This window comes from Asterias rubens, chromosome 21, assembly GCF_902459465.1.
Source record: "Asterias rubens chromosome 21, eAstRub1.3, whole genome shotgun sequence".
Classification (NCBI taxonomy): Eukaryota; Metazoa; Echinodermata; class Asteroidea; order Forcipulatida; family Asteriidae; genus Asterias; species Asterias rubens.
The window spans coordinates 11,885,221-11,904,712 of record NC_047082.1 but is presented as its reverse complement, the minus strand read 5'-3'; the positions used below and the strand labels follow the sequence as shown (position 1 = coordinate 11,904,712).

At 40.7% G+C, this 19,492-nt stretch overlaps 2 protein-coding genes across 2 annotated transcripts in view; one reads left to right on the top strand and one right to left on the bottom strand.

Moving 5' to 3' along the window:
- The window catches only part of LOC117304295 (acyl-protein thioesterase 1-like), a 40,097-nt gene that overhangs the window by 5,761 nt on the left and 14,844 nt on the right, over nt 1–19,492 (bottom strand). Inside the window, exons 3-6 of the mRNA XM_033788672.1 lie at nt 17,356–17,387; nt 11,372–11,443; nt 9,930–10,045; nt 47–222 (exon numbers count right to left, since the gene is read on the bottom strand). Coding sequence (XP_033644563.1) covers nt 47–222; nt 9,930–10,045; nt 11,372–11,443; nt 17,356–17,387 — 396 coding nt within the window. The remainder of the gene's footprint in view (nt 1–46; nt 223–9,929; nt 10,046–11,371; nt 11,444–17,355; nt 17,388–19,492) is intronic.
- On the top strand, nt 3,420–9,569 carry LOC117304294. Its single transcript, XM_033788671.1, has 3 exons — nt 3,420–3,576; nt 4,240–4,446; nt 6,832–9,569. Exons 2-3 carry the CDS (start codon nt 4,246–4,248, stop codon nt 8,512–8,514), a joined length of 1,884 nt encoding a protein of 627 aa, XP_033644562.1. The 5' UTR covers nt 3,420–3,576; nt 4,240–4,245; the 3' UTR covers nt 8,515–9,569.

The following is a 19,492-nucleotide window of genomic DNA, read 5'->3' as shown; positions in this document are numbered from 1 at the left end:
TGATGGCATGACATACATGTAAAGGTTTTCATGGTAAAAAATTTACCTGGGGAAACGTTGTATGTAAAGGCAGCCATGTACTGAGTGCAACAAGACCGCCAAGTTGTCGATTTCTTGTGAGTGCGGTGTACAGTGCAACAGCGCCCCCTTGTGAGAATCCACCGATCATGATGCGATTGCTTGGAATGCCAAGTTTCTCTTCCTCGTCGATTAACTCATTTACTGCAGGAGGAAAAAATAGAGAGAACAAAATGTTGAGAAAATGAGAGTATGTACATACAGATGACACTTCTTAAATAGCGCTCATACCCCCCACTCAGTGACGCTCATACCCCCCACTCAGTGACGCTCATACCCCCCACTCAGTGATGCTCATACCCCCCACTCAGTGACGCTCATACCCCCCACTCAGTGACGCTCATACCCCCCACTCAGTGACGCTCATACCCCCCACTCAGTGATGCTCATACCCCCCACTCAGTGACGCTCATACCCCCCACTCAGTGACGCTCATACCCCCCACTCAGTGGCGCTCATACCCCCCACTCAGTGATGCTCATACCCCCCACTCAGTGACGCTCATACCCCCCACTCAGTGACGCTCATACCCCCCACTCAGTGACGCTCATACCCCCCACTCAGTGACGCTCATACCCCCCACTCAGTGACGCTCATACCCCCCACTCAGTGACGCTCATACCCCCCACTCAGTGACGCTCATACCCCCCACTCAGTGACGCTCATACCCCCCACTCAGTGACGCTCATACCCCCCACTCAGTGACGCTCAAGGCGCTTCAACATTCCGTCAAGCTATTGTGGATCTAGGTTTTGGAAGTATGAAACTCAATTCTTTAAACATAGCACCATGGTTTACAAGGTGCTGCTGGTGCAGCCAATCAAACCAGGAACCAGGGCCGAACCCCTAGTCTGTTCTGTGCATCACAAAACACAAGACCAATGGCTTTACATCCCATTTGAAAAACGCAGTAATATTGCTTTAAAAGTGTCTTGCTTAAAGACCAGAGCCCAATTTCATCAAGTCTGTAAGCAAATAAATTTGCTTTGCATGAAATTTCTTCCTTGATAAATACAAGACTACCAACCAAATTCCCACGTGATTTTCATGATAAGCAAACAACAGCTGAATACAGTAACAAGCAATATGCAACAAATTAAAATTTGGTTGGTAATCTTATAAATTTTGTTTTTACCCATACACCAATGTGTGTTAGCACTGTATACTCAGTACTTTCCCGAGTCCTGTACCCATACACCGATGTGTGTTAGCACTGTATACTCAGTACTTTCCCGAGTCCTGTACCCATACACCAATGTGTGTTAGCACTGTATACTCAGTACTTTCCCCATACACCGATGTGTGTTAGCACTGTATACTCAGTACTTTCCCCGAGTCCTGTACCCATACACCAATGTGTGTTAGCACTGTATACTCAGTACTTTCCCGAGTCCTGTACCCATACACCGATGTGTGTTAGCACTGTATACTCAGTACTTTCCCCGAGTCCTGTACCCATACACCAATGTGTGTTAGCACTGTATACTCAGTACTTTCCCTAGTCCTGTACCCATACACCGATGTGTGTCAGCACTGTATACTCAGTACTTTCCCGAGTCCTGTACCCATACACCAATGTGTGTTAGCACTGTATACTCAGTACTTTCCCGAGTCCTGTACCCATACACCAATGTGTGTTAGCACTGTATACTCAGTACTTTCCCTAGTCCTGTACCCATACACCGATGTGTGTTAGCACTGTATACTCAGTACTTTCCCCATACACCGATGTGTGTTAGCACTGTATACTCAGTACTTTCCCGAGTCCTGTACCCATACACCGATGTGTGTTAGCACTGTATACTCAGTACTTTCCTACCGAGGTTGCCCGGTAGCTAGAGGCAGTACGAATCCTATGTTTTGGCAGCGGGTACCGTAACGATATAGAGATGTTAAATTTGCATCGGGGATAAAGAATATTAATTTTGTTTTTTTAACCCATTAGTACTGTATACTCAGTACTTTTTTCGAGTCCCGAGTTGGTAATCTTGTTTTTATCAACAAAGAAATTTCATGCTAAGCACATTTTTTTGCTTACAGGCTTTATGAAATTGGGCCTAAGACTCAAACCCAAACTCTGCTGATCAGAAACACCAGAGCTTGAGTCCAAAGGTCTAATCCACTTGACCATGACTCGCCATTATAGATTCAAGCTACTGTATACAGTTTTATTTTAAAAGGTATCGTACAATTTGGTAACTTCAGGCACCTTGGGAAACTATTTTTATTAATATTTTATTTCTGAGGGCGAGATTTCGATGTGCAAGGATCTTATTTTGGAATTGCATAATATCCCCTAGGCATATATAAAGATAAAAGAGTCAATAATGAAATAATAAGATATCTGTCAAAATTTGTTCAGAACACAAATATAAAAAAGAAAAATTGCTGTAGGCGGAATTCTTGCAATGTAATATTGAAGTGGTAAAAATCAGACAATTTGCTTTAAAATGCAGACACCTGAATGCCATTGTACATACTACTCTGGAAGATCCAGATTTCATGCCAATGTGCATACACATGTTTGGGGGTTATGTACATAACAGGTTATAAATGTAGGCTGTGGTGAATGCATGAGAAAAGAGACAGCATCATAATGACTCAACTTAAACACCAAGTACAAGCTGAAAGGAAATGTACACAGTGCACTATGTACACAAATTGTCTCTGGCGGAGCTTTGATCCTCATCAGAAAATTACGATAATGACCTCATCAAAAAACAAAATCTAAAATTTTGAGGCAGCTAAATGAGAAGTGTTGCTGCCAAATTATCAAGAAGTACAATAAAAGTTGCCAGATTTAGCTGAATGCAGTGTTAGCGACAATTTTGGCTTCTGCCAGTCGGCGCGTATAATAAAAGTGTGTAATAGATTTATGCAAGATGTCAAAGCAAATAGCAGACTGTCTCGGCTAGTCTAACCACTCTAAATCACTGTTTTTTCCCACCCGACTACATATACATGTCACTATACACATGTTTTTCTTCAAGGCAAAATTTCGTAGAGCTGCTAAGCAAAGCAAATATTGCTTACTGAACTGAAAAGCAAAATAATTATGCAAGATACCAGTCACACAGATGGTACAATAGACAAGGGCCTGAACAGACATGGCCATTTCCACTGGTAGCCTTGTTCTGGTACATGTCAGCATAACTTTTGCCTCGCTTAGCTACTTTTTTTTGTGCCATACAGACGAGATCAGGCTATGCATGACCTACTATGTACACTTATAAAAGGTAAAAACAACTTTAACAATAAACCCCTGGGTACATGGAAATATGTGTAATGTAATACACACAACACTAAAGTGTGTTATTGATACAGAGGTGCACACACTGCATCTGGGTGTGGTAATAAACGATGGTTTCCGTGTATTTTATCAATGCATGCCCAAGTTCACAGTTAGTGTTTACTCAACTTGATTTCGCACAATCAGTCTTGAAGAAAGCAACCGTCACAGATAGGTGTAGAGTCTAGAGATAATCTTCAACAAGAAAGGTATGCTTCACCTTAATAATAATAATACAATGTACTTCTTATGAAGTGCCGTTTCATACAAAGTGCCCAATTTCATAGAGCTGCTTAAGCAAAAAAATCCTTGCTTAGTAAAATCAGATTACCGGCCAAGACTCCACTCATTTGGTATGCTAAGTAAACAACAGCTAAATACCAGTCATAAGCAATTCATGTATATTGCATGAAATTTTTGCCAGTAACATGTGTAAAATAAGCGAGCTATTTTCGTGCTTAAGCAACATTTTTGCTTAAGCAGCTCTATGAAATTGGCCCCTGGGGTCGATTTCACAAAGATACATGCAGTCCTAACTTAAGACTAGTTATTAAAAACTTAAGGCTAGTCCTAACAAGGACGAGTAACTCGTCCTAACTCTCGTTAAGACTACATAAATCTTTTGTGAACTCCACATACATGATGTAGATACATGTACATGTAGATACATGTAATTGTAGGTAGACGGTTCCGAGAAAGGGAGCCAAGAAAAAATTTGTAAAATGATCGATATGGCCCAATGACCAGCCTGGCAGTAATGTAAAACTCATTGCAATGTATTTGTAAGTTATTGCGAAATGCGCTACAAAAGAACTACTTATTGCTATTAATAATTACTACACCAGCATGATATTTTGTTGTTCCTTTTTCAGTTCAACATGGATGTGATTGAGGGACACTGCTTCCGCTGTGAGAAAATATTGCCAAGCGAATGTGTGAAATGTACCGGGTGTCCAGTGGCTGAATACTGCAGCAAACGTTGCCTGCAACAAGACAAAGTCAGACATGGTAGCGTGGAGTGCCTGGTATTTGGCCCTAAACAGTGTGAAAGATGCAAGAAACGCGACCACGTTCAAGAGGTATAAATCAAATAAATTGATTTAAAAAAACAATATATTTCTTAAAGACACTTGACACTATTGGTAGCTGTTAAAGACCAGTCTTCTCACTTGGTGTACCTCAACATATGCATAAAATAACAAACCTGTGAAAATTTGAACTCAATTGGCCGTCAAGGTTGTGAGATAACTATGAAAGAAAAACACCTTTGTCACATGAAGTTGTGTGTTTTCAGATGCTTGATTTAATCTAATTTTGAGGTCTCAAATCAAGTTCGTTGGAAAATTACTTCTTTCTCGAAATGTTTTATACTATCAACCTCTCCTCATTGCTCGTTACCAAGGTTTTATGGTAATAATTATTTTGAGTAATTACCAATTGAATTGAATGGTTTATTCGTCAAGTTTATAAAAATACATGAAATTTACAATCCTATTGAACAGCAACATATAAATGTAAAATTGCACAAGAATTACCACAATACTACATAAAACCATAACCTTAATAGTGACCACTGCCTTTAAAAGCAAAGTATACCTTTGCTTTTTGGAACTATCCGAGTGTTAATCCTATACTTAGTACATGTATACTACAAAACTAACATGTGAACATTTCATTTCAAACAGTGGTCACGTTTTTGAGATCGCCCCCCCCCCCCCAAAAAAAAAGGAGCAAATATCTACGCACTAGGAAGAATAATTCCTGAAAGGAATACACAACCTGAGATAACGCTTCTCAGATTCAAAATTCAATGTATAAAACTGATATTCTTTTGCATACATGAACATGTATTTTGAGGACTCTAGGTGGCAGCAGACTTAACAGGTAAAACTATTGTTCTTGAAAATGTGAGCATGCTGAGAGCGTCGTAAAAAAATTGAACTCTACGAGTACCTGGTAGGTCTGATGCCACCCAGAGTTCGAATGTCTCCCATGCTTGGGCCATATAAACATTTTTTGAGAAGTTTACATTATACATGTATCTAACATGGAAGTGTCGTGGCCGAGCGGTTAAGAGCACCTAATTCAAACTCTGGTGTTTGCGATCAGCAGAGTGTGGGTTCGAATCCCCAGCCGTGACACCTGTGTCCTTAAGCAAGACACTTAACCATTGCTTCGTCCTTCGGATGGGACGTAAAGATGTTGGTCCCATGTGTTGTGTAACGCATGTAAAAGAACCCAGTGCACTTTTCAAAAAAGAGAAGGGGTTCGCCCCGGTGTTCCTGGCTGTGGCTGCTGTATGCGCCGTAGCACCTTGTAAACCCTTATAAGGTGCTAAATAATTGGGTCTCAAAATTCATCACTGCAATTACCTATCTTTCTGAAAGTTTGTATATATCTCAGCGCCTTGAGTACCTTGTTTGGTAGATACGTGCGCTATATAATATAATGAGTAGGGTAGATGGCCTTTTAGCTTTCGGTCCAAACCGGCTTCAGAGGCATAAAACAAGTACAAACAATATATCCGTTTATAGGAAAAAAGAGGGGAAAGGGACTAAGGGATTAGGATCCAGAAAAAAAGCAGGAAAATTATAGCCAGCAATCAAAGTTTCTATTTGAGAACAACTGGTGGCTATGAACCAATGGGAGTAGTGGTGAGAGGCCAAAGGCAGTGAAAGGAAGTATACTAGACCATTCAAGTGGTACAGGTGAAAGTTCATATATTTTAAACTTTCAATGATGAGGGTGAATTGTCTTCTTAACGGCATCCCAGAACAATGATATTGACAAGAATAGGGTGACTGCAAAGATAGGGCTACATGTACAGTGTAGATAGCTCAGTTGGTTAGGCACAGGGGCCAATTTCATAGAGCTGCTTAAGCAAAAAACAATTGCTTGAGCATGAAAATAGCTTGCTTATTTTTCACATGTTACTGGCCAAAATATCATGTCGTATACATTGCTTGTGACAGGTATTTAGCTGTTGTTTACCTAGCACATAGACTTATATATAAGAACTAGAGGGCGCACTGGCCTATATACATGTACTCGCCCCGGCATGCAGGCAGGCGGCCATTTTGTAAATGAAAAAACTGGTATCCCACAGCGTGTGTTTGTGCGGCCATTTTGTAAGTTGAACAAAACAGCATCGCGTAGCGTTTAATGAACACAAACTCCAACGTGTGTTTCATATTCAACACGCGTACAGAATGGCACGCGCGTGTCTCCTTGTGCACGAAGCATCACCCGTGCGCCCTCTAGTTCTTATACATAACTCTATGACCTAGCATAACAATTGAGTGGAGTCTTGGCCGATAATCTGATTTTACTAAGCAAGGATTTTTTTGCTTAAGCAAAATTTAGTGACCCAGGTCACAGGTTCAAGTCTGGCTACTAGTAAATTTTTCTTTGTTCAACCCTAAATATTGTTAACAACATCTCTTATTTTTCTCCCTCCTTTACAGTGTAGTGGATGTAACAACGCATCATACTGCAGTAAAACCTGTCAAACAGAGTCTTGGGTCTACCATAAGCAGCAATGCAAACCCATCAAATACTTCATCAAAGATGCCTCATTGATCATGTCATCCTTGTTCACCTCGCTCGGAGAGTCTCTCTTCAAGACGGCAGACGGACCAGCTTACATCGGCAACACATTTGCGTTAGACTTCCTGCAACTACCGCGGAACGAATGGTCCGAGACAGGAGCACCAGAAGACCAAGACCAAACTAGAGATTACAACATCTTATCAGCGGGTTGTGGCGATCTGCGGAGCACCATGCTCACACTTGGGTCCTTACCAGCGACTTACCAAGGAAACGTCCACGTGACCCTGGACGACTTTGACCCGTTTGTAATGGCAAGAAATGCAATGTTCCTGTTCATGATGGTGCGATACATGCAGAGGGAGGGTCTATGTGGTTCTCTGGCGACAATCTGGTACTCCGTACACATCTCGGAGAGCGACTATAACTTGATCAGGGCAACGCTGAAAGAGCTCCTTAAAGAAAACACCAAGAGTATTTGTGAAGCCACTAATGGAGTGGTGAGAGTTGACGATGCTGACTTGGTCTACATGCGTGAGGTCTGGGAGGGTTGGCTGACACTGGAGTGTGAGCGGAGCAAAGACGACTGCATCAATCTCCGGCAACAAAGGACGTTTATCTTTGAGAAGGACATTGGTGCCCAGGATGGCCTGCCCCAGTACTTACGTCGCTTGTCTCCAGCAGACATGAAATTCATGAAAAAGTGGTTCGATCACGGCTTATTCGTTGCTAAGGACACGCATCATGGAAGCCTTCTCTTTGACAATCCTACTCTGACTGGGAGACCATCGATGACGTACGAGTCGAGGAAAACGCGAAGGGCTGCTGGCATACACTCACCCAAAGATTTCAAGTTCGTGTATTGCATCCGCACCGATTCATTTGCCTTCAAGGTCTGGGACTGTTTAAGGGTTGAGGAGTTTACCGACGTCCCTGGTTTGTCTGTGATGGTGAGGTATCATCGGTACGTATCTCAGCTTCTCCAAAATGTTCTCGGCGTTATAGATCAGGGGAGACTCAGTATTTACATGTCACTGGCAAACTGTTTGGACTTTCCCAATCATCATCTCACCCTGGCGATGCCACACTACGACAGGATCTTCACCTCCAACATTGCCGACTTGGTTGGTCACGCAAAGCTCTTGAAGACCATGAAGCCTCTGCTGAATGTCGACAACAAATACTCTGTCATCTTGACGCAGACCATGAATTGGATCATCACGCATACACCCGACGCCGACGTCCAGAACACCTCGTTGACGGAGTTGGGGAAAGCCATACAGATGTGCAGCCAGGACACTGGCTGGAATCGCAACATGTCAATGGACGTCAACAACCACAGAGAGTACTTCAATAACACTCACTGGTTCCTTGCTTACCTAAGGGCAGACATCATGGGAGGAGGAATCGGGATACCGGCCATGGATCACGTCCCAACGCTCAAAGAGGTCAAGAGTTACAATGGAATGCGAATGCGAGATTTTAGGAAAGTCAGGAATAGACTAGTACCCTTCAAGTACCGCTCGAACGCGAGGAAGATCGCGTTGCTCAATGGTATGGACAGGAATGTGGAATGGTATCTTCCTGGGTCCACTGATTAAATGTTTTATTAATCACAATAAATTCAGGGTGTTTAAACATAGCCTGCCAAACTTGTGTCAAAAGAGGACGCTAGCAGATGATTGCGTGGAGCAGGACTAAAATGTTTTTCTCACATCCGAAGGATACTCTACATGTGAATGGTTATGGCCCTGTCTGAATTGGCATCTTCATATGCAGCTACGGCCATTGGTACACTTCCACATCATCATGCGTTGAACTACATGTATAGAACATCCTTAGCAACACATTTAGCAACAGTCGTAGCCGTAACCGTCAATTCGGATAGGGCCGTAGTGTCTTGGTCAAGAACACAAGTGTCAGGGCATGGACTCGAATCCACTCTCTACTGATCAGAAACACCGGAGCTCCAGAGGTCTTGACCGCTCGACCGCCACATGCCAATTCTTAATCCTAACGAGATTCTTATTGAACAATGTTTGACTCACACTGAACTAATGACAGATGTTAACTTAGTTGTTTTATAGGTGCTGGTGGTACATGTAGATCTAGTGGTAGAAATATATAAGAACTTTGGACACTATCATATAAGCATTGTGTTCCATTATACGCCCTATACATGTACATAATATACCTAAATGGGCCTCGTTTTGAACAGAACCCTGGTTAAAGGATTTGGATACTTTTTCAGAGTCTCAGTGAGACGAAAAATTGTTTTGCATGTAAAAATGTATCAACCAGTTATGGTATAATAAGTTATGGTATGTTATGGTATGTTACATGTACGTTTTTTACATGCTAAAAATGAGACTAAAATAATTTTGGTGACATTGTTTTACTTATTTCTAAAAACTACATCCCCTCAGCAAGTAACTCTGTGGACATTGTGTAAAAAGTATCCAGACCTTTTAAAGCCATTGGACACTTTACGAACAGAATCTTTTTTCATGCCCTTTTGACAAAATACCACTGCCGACTTTAAAGCCATTGGACACTTTAGGAACAGAATCTTTTTTCATGCCCTTTTGACAAAATACCACTGCCGACTTTAAAGCCATTGGACACTTTCGGTAAACAGTATTGTCCAAGGCCCACACTTTGTGTACCACAACTTCTATATCAAATAACAAACCTGTGAAAAATTAGGCTCAATCGGTCAACGGAGTCGGGAGAAAACAACGGAAAATCCCACCCTTGTTTCCGCGCGTTTCACCGTGTCATGACATGTGTTTAAAATAAATCCGTAATTCTCGTTAACGAGAATTTATATTGTTTTGCTGTTTTCTCAAAAAGTAAAGCATTTCATGGAATAATATTTCAAGAGAAGTCTTTCACCATTGCCTTCTGTAAACCCTGTAAGTTATTTGTAAATATGTGAACTTTTTTTTTTTTTCTGAACCGAAAGGGTCCAATGGCTTTAAACAACATAAACACAGAAATTAATTGTTCTACTTACACATCTTACTGGATTCTTTAATTTTAGCTTCATCTTGATTTTCGTTGAAAGACAAGCTTGCAATGTCAAACCAGGCAGGCATGTCGATCATGTTCAACGTCACCGGTATAACAGGTCTGTAAGAGTGAAATCAAAAACATCATAATATTGATTTCAGACCAATTTAAGAACCGACTCTGCGGATCCTATAAGCTCAAGTAGTAGTCCCTGCCTATTTTCTATACCACTCGCCTGGGTAATAGTTAAAAAGGAGGACAGTTCTTTTCAGAACAATCTACTCCCCGGTAGTAGAATAAAGAAAGACGGTTTTCTTAAAACTCTACCTGGCAAGTAGATACACACACAGCGTTTAAAACCGCAAACCAAATATTATAGACCTTGCATTGACGTCATCCAGCTGCCATCTTAGAGGTAAACTTGGCGAAACAATCGAAACGCACAGGTTTGTACGCACGGCGCACAGGATTGGCGAATGAACAACCTTTTGACCTCTGGGTGAGGGCTCCTTACTGACATGACGACATGCGCATAAGGTCTATAGTTCTTTTATAGTGATTTTACAATAACCGTTTCAATGCGCTTTACATTAGCGCCCTGGTCATTGGGCCAATAACGTTTATTTAATCTTTCTCAGCTCCCTGAGGAGTATACAACCCCAGAAAACCGTACCAACCTCTACTCTTATAGGTACCCATTTATACCTCTGGGGGAAGAGAAGTTATTACAGTAGAGCATCTTGCTCAAGGACACAAGTGTCTTTGCTGGGACCCGAACCCACACCTCGATGACCATGACACCCCATAAATGAAACGATGAAATCTCCCAACAATCCTCACTTCACCAGGGGTGCTGTTTGCATTCATAACCAATAACTTTTTCATGATCTCCAGTTGCCTCTGGTCTTGGCCTTGATGCCCTTCCAAAGTTTCCATTTGACTCATAAAGATTGTCAGATGAAAATGGCGCTGCCCTTTCAACATGTTCAAACATGAAATTCCAGGTCTGGTGAAACTTTGTTATTTACACAAAATATTTGTCTTATACATGTAAAAGCAAGTTATTTACAGATATATATTTATACAACCCCTCTGTATTAAAAAACTGTCATTCAACAATATTAGTAATAAAGCTGCAAAGGTTAAATATGTTTTTATAAATGTTTAAGTTGCTGTAACCCAGGTGGTTTTCACACAGAAATCTGGACTTTTACTGAGATCCTATATATATTTGTTTAACATTCAAAACTTTCCTGGATACCTAAAGCCGTGAAATAAATACTGGCCAGAGGCACCAATAAACTGCCATTTGTGACCATGAATTCATGCAACACTGAGTTGGAAAAATTAATTTCATTTAATGATTTCATCTAATGATCAATCACTCTGTCAAAAGCGATAATTAGTTTCCAGGGTAGAGTAGCAGCTACTGTCATGTATACTTACGCCGTTGGACAAATTATCTTCACATGATCAGCGTTTTTTCTGGATTCGTCCAGCACTGAGGCCCATCCATGACTGCAATTAAAAAGTAAAGATTAAGCTTTTTTGATTACGTGAGGTTTTGCGAAATAATAAAATTAAAATAATAATATTAGTCGGTTTCTATATAGCGCTTTACACACCCAAAGGGCGTCTCAAAGTGCTTTTTAAACATACAATATTTCCTTCAAGGTATGTGGGACTACGATTTGAATTTTGAGACCTACTCCTTTTACACAGCACCATGTAATGGTTTACAAGGTGCTGTGGCGCAATATGCTGCCAATCCAGCCAGGAACACCGGGAAAACCCCTTCTCTTTTCAATGAGTGCACAGGTCGACCATTTTATGGAGTCAAAAACTTGACTCACAAAATGGCGTGCTGTGTTAGTTTATGATTTATAAGGAAAACAATGCAATTTTGAGGCATATTTGTGTGGATCGTTATGTATGATAATCTACTTTAAAAACATCTATCAAGCATTTTATAATAAACGGCTTCAAACGCTTTTCATAAAACATTTTCGCCCGATCCAAGGCAAGTGTACCTTTAAGGGCAAATGTCCCACAACATGCACATGTACATGTACAGACACTGCTTTCAACAGTGTAAAACAAAATTACAAATAACTGCACCAATGAAAAATATTCACGCCTCTTTGTGACATTTGCGAACGAAACTAAGAAGTTTGCCCCCTCAGTTTCCATTAAAATCGTTTCAAATATTGACGCAAAGATAACAAAAAACACCTACCAGTTGAAATATGCAGGCCTGACCGGCTGTTTAGAATATTAATGTGACAAATTGAAGAGAAATTTGTACCAAGCCTCAGTACCCAATTGCATAGAGGCGCTGAAGCAGAAACAAATTTGCTTTCATTTAAAGGCAAAGTGTGTCTTTGGTTTCTGGAAGTTATTATCTGGAATGTTTATTTCAAAAGGTGGTCGCGTTTTTTTAGATTTCACCCGAAAATACGGAGCGAATACATGAAGGAAGAAGAATCCTTATCTCAGATTAAAATTTTAAAAGTGATTACGTAACATGTATGATGAACTAATTTGAAAAAAAGTCCTCATGAAAGTGGAAAGAATATTTAAAGTCTCTGTAAACCTTACATTAAAGACAGTGGACACTATTGGTAATTGTCAAAGACTAGCCTTCACAGTTGGTGTATCTCAACATATGCATAAAATAACAAACCTGTGAAAATTTGAGCTCAATCGAACTTGCGAGATAATAATGAAAGAAAAAACACCCATGTCACACGAAGTTCTGTGCGTTTAGATGGTTGATTCCGAGACCTCAAGTTCTAATGAGGTCTCGAAATCAAATCCGTGGAAAATTACTTCTTTCTCGAAAACTATGGCACTTCAGAGGGAGCCGTTTCTCACAATGTTTTGTACCATCAATCTCTCCCCATTACTCGTCACCAAGAAAGGTTTTATGCTAACAATTATTTTGAGTAATTACCAATAGTGTCCACTGCCTTTAACTGCATTATGAATTTTATGCATATTAAATATACATAAATGCTTCATTTGCCCTTGAGCCACACACATAAAATTTGAACCACCACAAAATAATTCACCCGCCAGTAGTGGAAAAAATATAAGATTAATTATTTATAAAATGTGCAAAGGGCCTAAAGATCACTAGCGGACTCATACGTGTACATCTTATACATCTCACACTTGCCAGGTTTGAGTAGCAGCCGCACTAGCAGCCAGTAACCAATTTTACTGTAAATCTTATTAAGGGAATAAAAAATAAATATAAAAAGAGGAAGAACAAAATTGAAATTGGAAAAAAAAAAAAAAAAATGGCTACGCTAGACGCACTTTCCTTCAATCCAATCTAACTAAACACTCTCTGCCTTCTCCAATTTCATGCTTGCTAGGCAACAGATGGAAAAATTAATCCAACGGTACAGAAAAAACTATCTTTCAACTGTGATAGTAGAAAACAGGGACTTGCTACAGTGCATATTGATATCGTAACCGTATATTCCTAGCCCACCTTGTTAAGATGTTATGACCCTTTTATCGGCCTTATCATAGTCACCATTACAGCCCACCATCTAGACTTGTGGACAAGTCATTAAATGTCTGTCGCGGTGATAGTGTTTAGACTCTATTCCGAATCTCCCCGGTATTCTCGCGGTATTCTCGCGAGACTGCTGGCCTGCGAGACTACTGCTCTCACGACTACGGTCCCATTTAACGGCGAGTAGAAGTCGGCAACCAGCAGTTTGCGCGAGAGCAGTGATCTCGCGAGAGCACCGCCACAACTCGACTGTCTCACCGCGGCAGACCATCAAGGACTTGTCCACACTAAGTTTACCAAGTACGAGCAAGTCGTACCGCTTTGATTGCGAATTTATATTCAAATCGCTGTTACAAGAGAGCCATAACGGTCCAACAAGGTGGGCTGCGCTACGCTATTCCTTGCAATGAAGACAAAAATAAAGACTCCAAAATTCAAAGTTTATCAAAAATATTGTTTGGGAAAAGTACGCTACTCAGGAATCACATGTCTTCAGTGTAAATCTACAATGTAGGTCATAGTCAAATCTACAATAAGTCAGAGTAAGAGTCTTTTGACTCATTGGGAATCGAGTCACCAATAGTGTGACTTGAGTCTGAAATATACTCAATTTAAAGTTTATCAAAGTTATACGTGTAGTTTGGAAAAAGTATGCTACTCACGAATTACATGTCTTCAGTGTAAAGTCTAGGTCATGAAAGTCGAACCTACAATATGTCGGAGTAAGAGTCTTTTGACTCATTGGGAATCGAGTCACCAATAGAGTGACTTGAGTCTGAAATATACTCAATGTAAATTTTGGCAAAGTTATTGCTGGGAAAAGTATGCAACTCACGGGTCACAAGTCAAGGTCATGATAGTCGAGTCTAAGTCAGAGTAAGAATATTTTGACTCATTGGGAATCGAGTCACCAATAGTGTGCCTTTAGTCTGAAATATACTCAATCTAAAGTTTGGCAAAGTTATTGCTGGGAAAAGTATGCAACTCACGGGTCACAAGTCAAGGTCATGATAGTCGAGTCTAAGTCAGAGTAAGAGTCTTTTGACTCATTGGGAATCGAGTCACCAATAGTGTGACTTTAGTCTGAATTATACTCAATTTAAATTACTTGAGTCACAAGTCATGATAGTTGAGTCTAAGTCAAGAGTCTTTTCTCAATTTGACTTATAGGAAATTTGAGTGACTAAAAAGTGAGACTTGAGTCTGAAATATACACAATACAAATGTTGTCAAATTTATTCCTGGGAAGTATGCAACTCACGAGTCACAAGTCCTCAGTGTAAAGTCCCAGTTATGATAGTCGAGTCCAAGTCGGAGTATGAGTCTTTTGATGTTATGACTCATTAGGAAATCGAGTCATCAACAGGATGAGTTTAGGCTGAAAATGTACTCAATACAAACTGTGTCATAGTTAATGCTGGGAAAAGTACGCAACTCACAAGTCACAATTCAGTGTCAGGTCCAGGTCATGATAATTGAGTCCGAGTTGTACTGTATGTAGTCTTTTGCTGAGATGTCTCATGGCGAGTGTGAGTCACCACTTGTAACTTGATTCCTGTATGCGTCCCACCTCAACACTTGTACAATGTGATCAATAATTATTGTTTAAAGAATTGAGTGCCTTGACGTTGACAGGCGACACAATTCTTCCTCCCGCCCTTAATATCTGTAAAGATGTAAATTGTATTCTCTTGCTAATGGAAAAAGCAAAGAAGTAATTTTCACCCCAGAAAGAAACGGGTCACCTCGGACAAACAACCTGTCACATTTGCCTAATAAGATTTCTGTATAAATAGATCTCCGGTTTCTCACCAATTTTTGGCTGCACAATACAAGTGTGTATTCGCTCGGACTTTCCAATGAACAAATTTTTTTTAGAATGAATCGTCAAACAGAGGCTGTAAAAAGTACATGTTCAATTATTGGTTTTGGTGAAAATAAATTATAGCAGACCTTTAGTTTCCAGTGAAAACAACAAAGTTACACGCGGTTTACGTTTTTGTCAGGGAGATATTTAGAATTACTTTCAACATACATGTAGTCGGGACAAAGTTTCCATATTTAGGGAGATTTTCAAATTTGTTGATCAGAGCATGGAAAGTTTAGAGAATTCTCAGGGAACTACATGTATCTGAAGAAACAGGGCGAGTTGGCAGCTCTTGCGACACACATCATAGTAAAACACAAAAGACATTCTTACAAATTGTTGGCAGTCTTTCTGCACACACTTTCAAAAGCAATTCACTACTATTGATGATCACGCAGCAACCAGATTCTGAAATTTTTTGGCAATCCATACCTAATGAATTGTTACTTGTACTCTATGCAAATATTGTTATCCCTCAGTGAACAAATGTCATTGTTATACCTCTGTACAAATTGTGAAGTTTGATTGGTCGAGAACCAATCACATGCCGTGCAACAAATACACATGTATCATGGCTAAAGATGCGCGCTACGCGTAATGCACAGCGCACCGGGTAACATGAAAAGTGATGAACACCGGTGTACATCACCTTGATCGTTCCCACCGTTGGTTGATTTCCAGCGCTGTACGAAACACACGCGGGTTCGAGGGAACAGGTGAAGAATTGTTTCTTATTTGAACAGTTTGTCCGCTTATTAAGCATTCAGCCATGAATAAACTATACATTGCTCCGTCTTAATAATGTTTGAAGATGACAACAGAACTTCGAGAAGAGGAATAATCATGTTACCAGGGTATAACAAAACAATTGTTGCACGCTGTGACTGGGGTCCATGGGTTTTGTACACCCTCGGTGGCAAACGGTACCCTTGACTTCGCTTGGGTGCCATTTCCCCCCTCACGTGTACAAAACGCCATGGACCCCGTCACAGCATGCAACAATTGTATACTGTTACGTGTACAAACAGTTTTTAATGTGGTTGGCTCTACTGCATATCTTTATTTCTGTGGGTGGTTTTTAGCAATGGCTCTGTACATTCGGCTCTTGTTACAGCATTGTAAAAAGAGCAATTTTATAAATAGGTTACTCCTTATGAAGAGTTCTGGAGTCCTTTTAAAAGTTCACTTCTGCCAAGTGTTTCTTTATTTTGTTGTCCTTTTATAACAACATTCCTGTTTTAAGGAGGTAATTTGAGGTAATTTGTGGCATGTTGTTTTGGCCGATTGTGGGTTTGAATACTGGTCAAGACACTTAAGTACATAAGGCACTTAAAACAATAATTGCTCCGAAAAAGATGAGAAGGTACAATGTGGTGCATTCCGCTCTACCAGCCAGGCTCCTAGTGGATGATACCCATGCCGGTTTCAGCCCCAGGAGTAGGTGGCTCCTAGTGGATGATGCCCATGCCTACATCCTTACAGACTGTGAAGGGGGTAACCCTGTTTGAGCCCCAGGAGTAGGTGGCTTCTAGTGGATGATACCCATGCCTACATCCTTACAGACTGTGAAGGGGGTAACCCTGTTTCAGCCCCAGGAGTAGGTGGCTCCTAGTGGATGATACCCATGCCTACATCCTTACAGACTGTGAAGGGGGTAACCCTGTTTCAGCCCTAGGAGTAAGTGGCTCCTAGTGGATGATACCCAAGCCTACATCCTTACAGACTGTGAAGAGGGTAACCCTGTTTCAGCCCCAGGAGTAGGTGGCTCCTAGTGGATGATACCCATGCCTACATCCTTACAGACTGTGAAGGGGGTAACCCGGTTTCAGGCCCAAGAATTGGTGGCAAAGTAAATAATAATAATAATAGAAAAAGAAGTTTATATAGTCTGAAAGACCCAATAAGACTGGGGTTTTTTATATGGAAACTTTTTTTTTATGGAAGATTTTGGCAGAGTTAAAAGCTTGCTGCAGACGCACTTGCACTTTGCAATGCAGGATATGGTAAAAACAAAACATCATGTTCAACTGTACTTACCCAGTATCCCCAAGCCCATGTAGAAATATAAGCTGTAAGAGGAAAGAGAAAAAAAACAAGGAAAATGCAGAGTTAGTTTTAGTCAAGTATGTAGAAGTTATGTTTCCAAGAAAGGAACTTGAAAAAAAAGTTTATTGAAATAAAATTTGAATCCTGTTGATTTTTTTTTCAAGTACAACCATACAAGGTGGGTGTGAGGAGAAAGCCGCAGGCAGGGCAGGCCAAGAACCGGCTGGAACTCTTGACAATCAGGGGTAAAGGGAAGGTAGACGTTTGGTTACCACTCCTAAAAGTAAAGGCAATAACAAAGTAATAAAACATGGCATCTCATGGCCGGTCGGTCAAGCGCACAGGGGTCAATTTCACAAAAAGTTAGGACTTGTCCTAACGTAAGACTAGTCCTAGGAAAAATTAAAAACTTAAGGCTAGTCCTAAGTTAGGACGGATAACTCGTCCTACATGTAACTCGAGATAAGAGTCTTTAACTCTTTGTGAAATCAACTCCTGGACTCAAGCTCTATCATGTCTGGTGTGAGGGTTGGAGTCCGGGGGCCAATTTCACGAAACTTTACGTAACTGCGTAAGTCCACTTGCACTACATTTATGGCGCAAGTTGCGCCATAAACATTGCGCAAGTGGACTTACGCAGTTGCGTAAAATTTCGTGAAATCAGCTGCCGGTCTCAACACTTGTGTCCTAAAACAAGACACTATATGTTCATCCTTCGGATGGGACATAAAGACATGAAAGACACTCCCATGCTTTGGCAAATTTATGTAAAAGAACCCAGTGCACTCATCGCTCAAGAGAAAGGGTTTGCCCTAGTTCTTCTCGCTATGGCTGCTGAATGTGCCGCAGCACCTTGTAAACCATTATTAGGTACTTCATAAATTGGTCACATAATTAAAAAAACCTGCCTTTAAATGTTTCTAGCCAGTAAAAACAAAATGCATGAACCAGAACAACACACTCGCAGAAGCAGACCAGCGACAGAAGTCATTATAGAATCATAGATGAAAATTTTTAAATATCAAAATATCACGAAATCCGTTTTATATTGCCTAACCTTAATATATCAAATCCATGTTATCCGACCAACTTTACGTAAACAGACTGTTGCCATGGCTACCAGGGAGCAGTAAGTTTATCCCAACACTGCCGCGGTAATTTGATTGTGCAAAGTACATGGTACATAGATGATATTCACTTGATATCTTTCTGATAAATCTGGGTTTTTTTTTTTCTTCTTCTCTCGTCAACTTGGTCATTGGTGAGGACGCCTGATTCTAATTGAAGCTCACGGCTATTGGATTGCTGATGTCCAGGGTCCTACACAAGTGACATCTCAACTGATGTTATCCGACAGGTATAGGTCCTATCATGGGAATATCACATATCGAATTGACCGGGGACTACTCTGACCATAGATCCCAGTTTGGAAAAAGGTGTGCATTATATATATATATATTTTTGTTTTTTTCCTTTCAATCCTCAAATCTAGTTCAAATCTAGTTCACAATAAACACACTGACATGTTTGACAGACTTGAAGGAAACAGGTCTTTGGAAAGCACAGAGTATACGTACACACAAGGACGAGAGGCCTTGCTGACAGAAAAGTTTGAAATTGCAATCTTTCCCAGGCCCCCCCCCCCCAGAAGCACCAAAAATTTGTTTAAATAGCATTCAAGTCAAACAAATTTCGCTGAAGTAGCTGTTTAAGACACCGAGCCCCTCGTCAGTGTACTACTTTATTACATCAGGGAAGCCTATTTCAAACGTTTACAGTGACTACTTGCATGTCGAATCTTCCGTCATAGTCCTGCAGGCCCTTCTAATAGCAGGAGGAAGGGAATTCCTGCAGCGAGTAAAGGATACATTGAAGCGGAGGATCAAAGTGCTTGACGACGGTTGTTGGGAATGACAGCTTGTGCAAGAAGAAGACTTTTCAGAATTGACGGGGGACGAGCATGACTGCAAATGCATCTTATAGATGCAGGCTGCAGTCATTGACTGTACGCCACTGATATAGGTTACTGCTTCCTCACCTACTTATCTTAAATGTAAGGCTGTTTATCAATGATGTCATTTGCACCATTTGGCAATCCCTCCGTTGACTAGGATAAAGACAGACTCTA

What these genes read in the sequence shown, in the direction of transcription:
- LOC117304294 (XM_033788671.1), top strand. Translation starts at nt 4,246, where the DNA reads ATGGATGTGATTGAGGGACACTGCTTCCGCTGTGAGAAAATATTGCCA. An exon ending in AACGCGACCACGTTCAAGAG is followed by an intron (nt 4,447 to 6,831) that starts GTATAAATCAAA and finishes CCTCCTTTACAG; the next exon opens with TGTAGTGGATGTAACAACGC.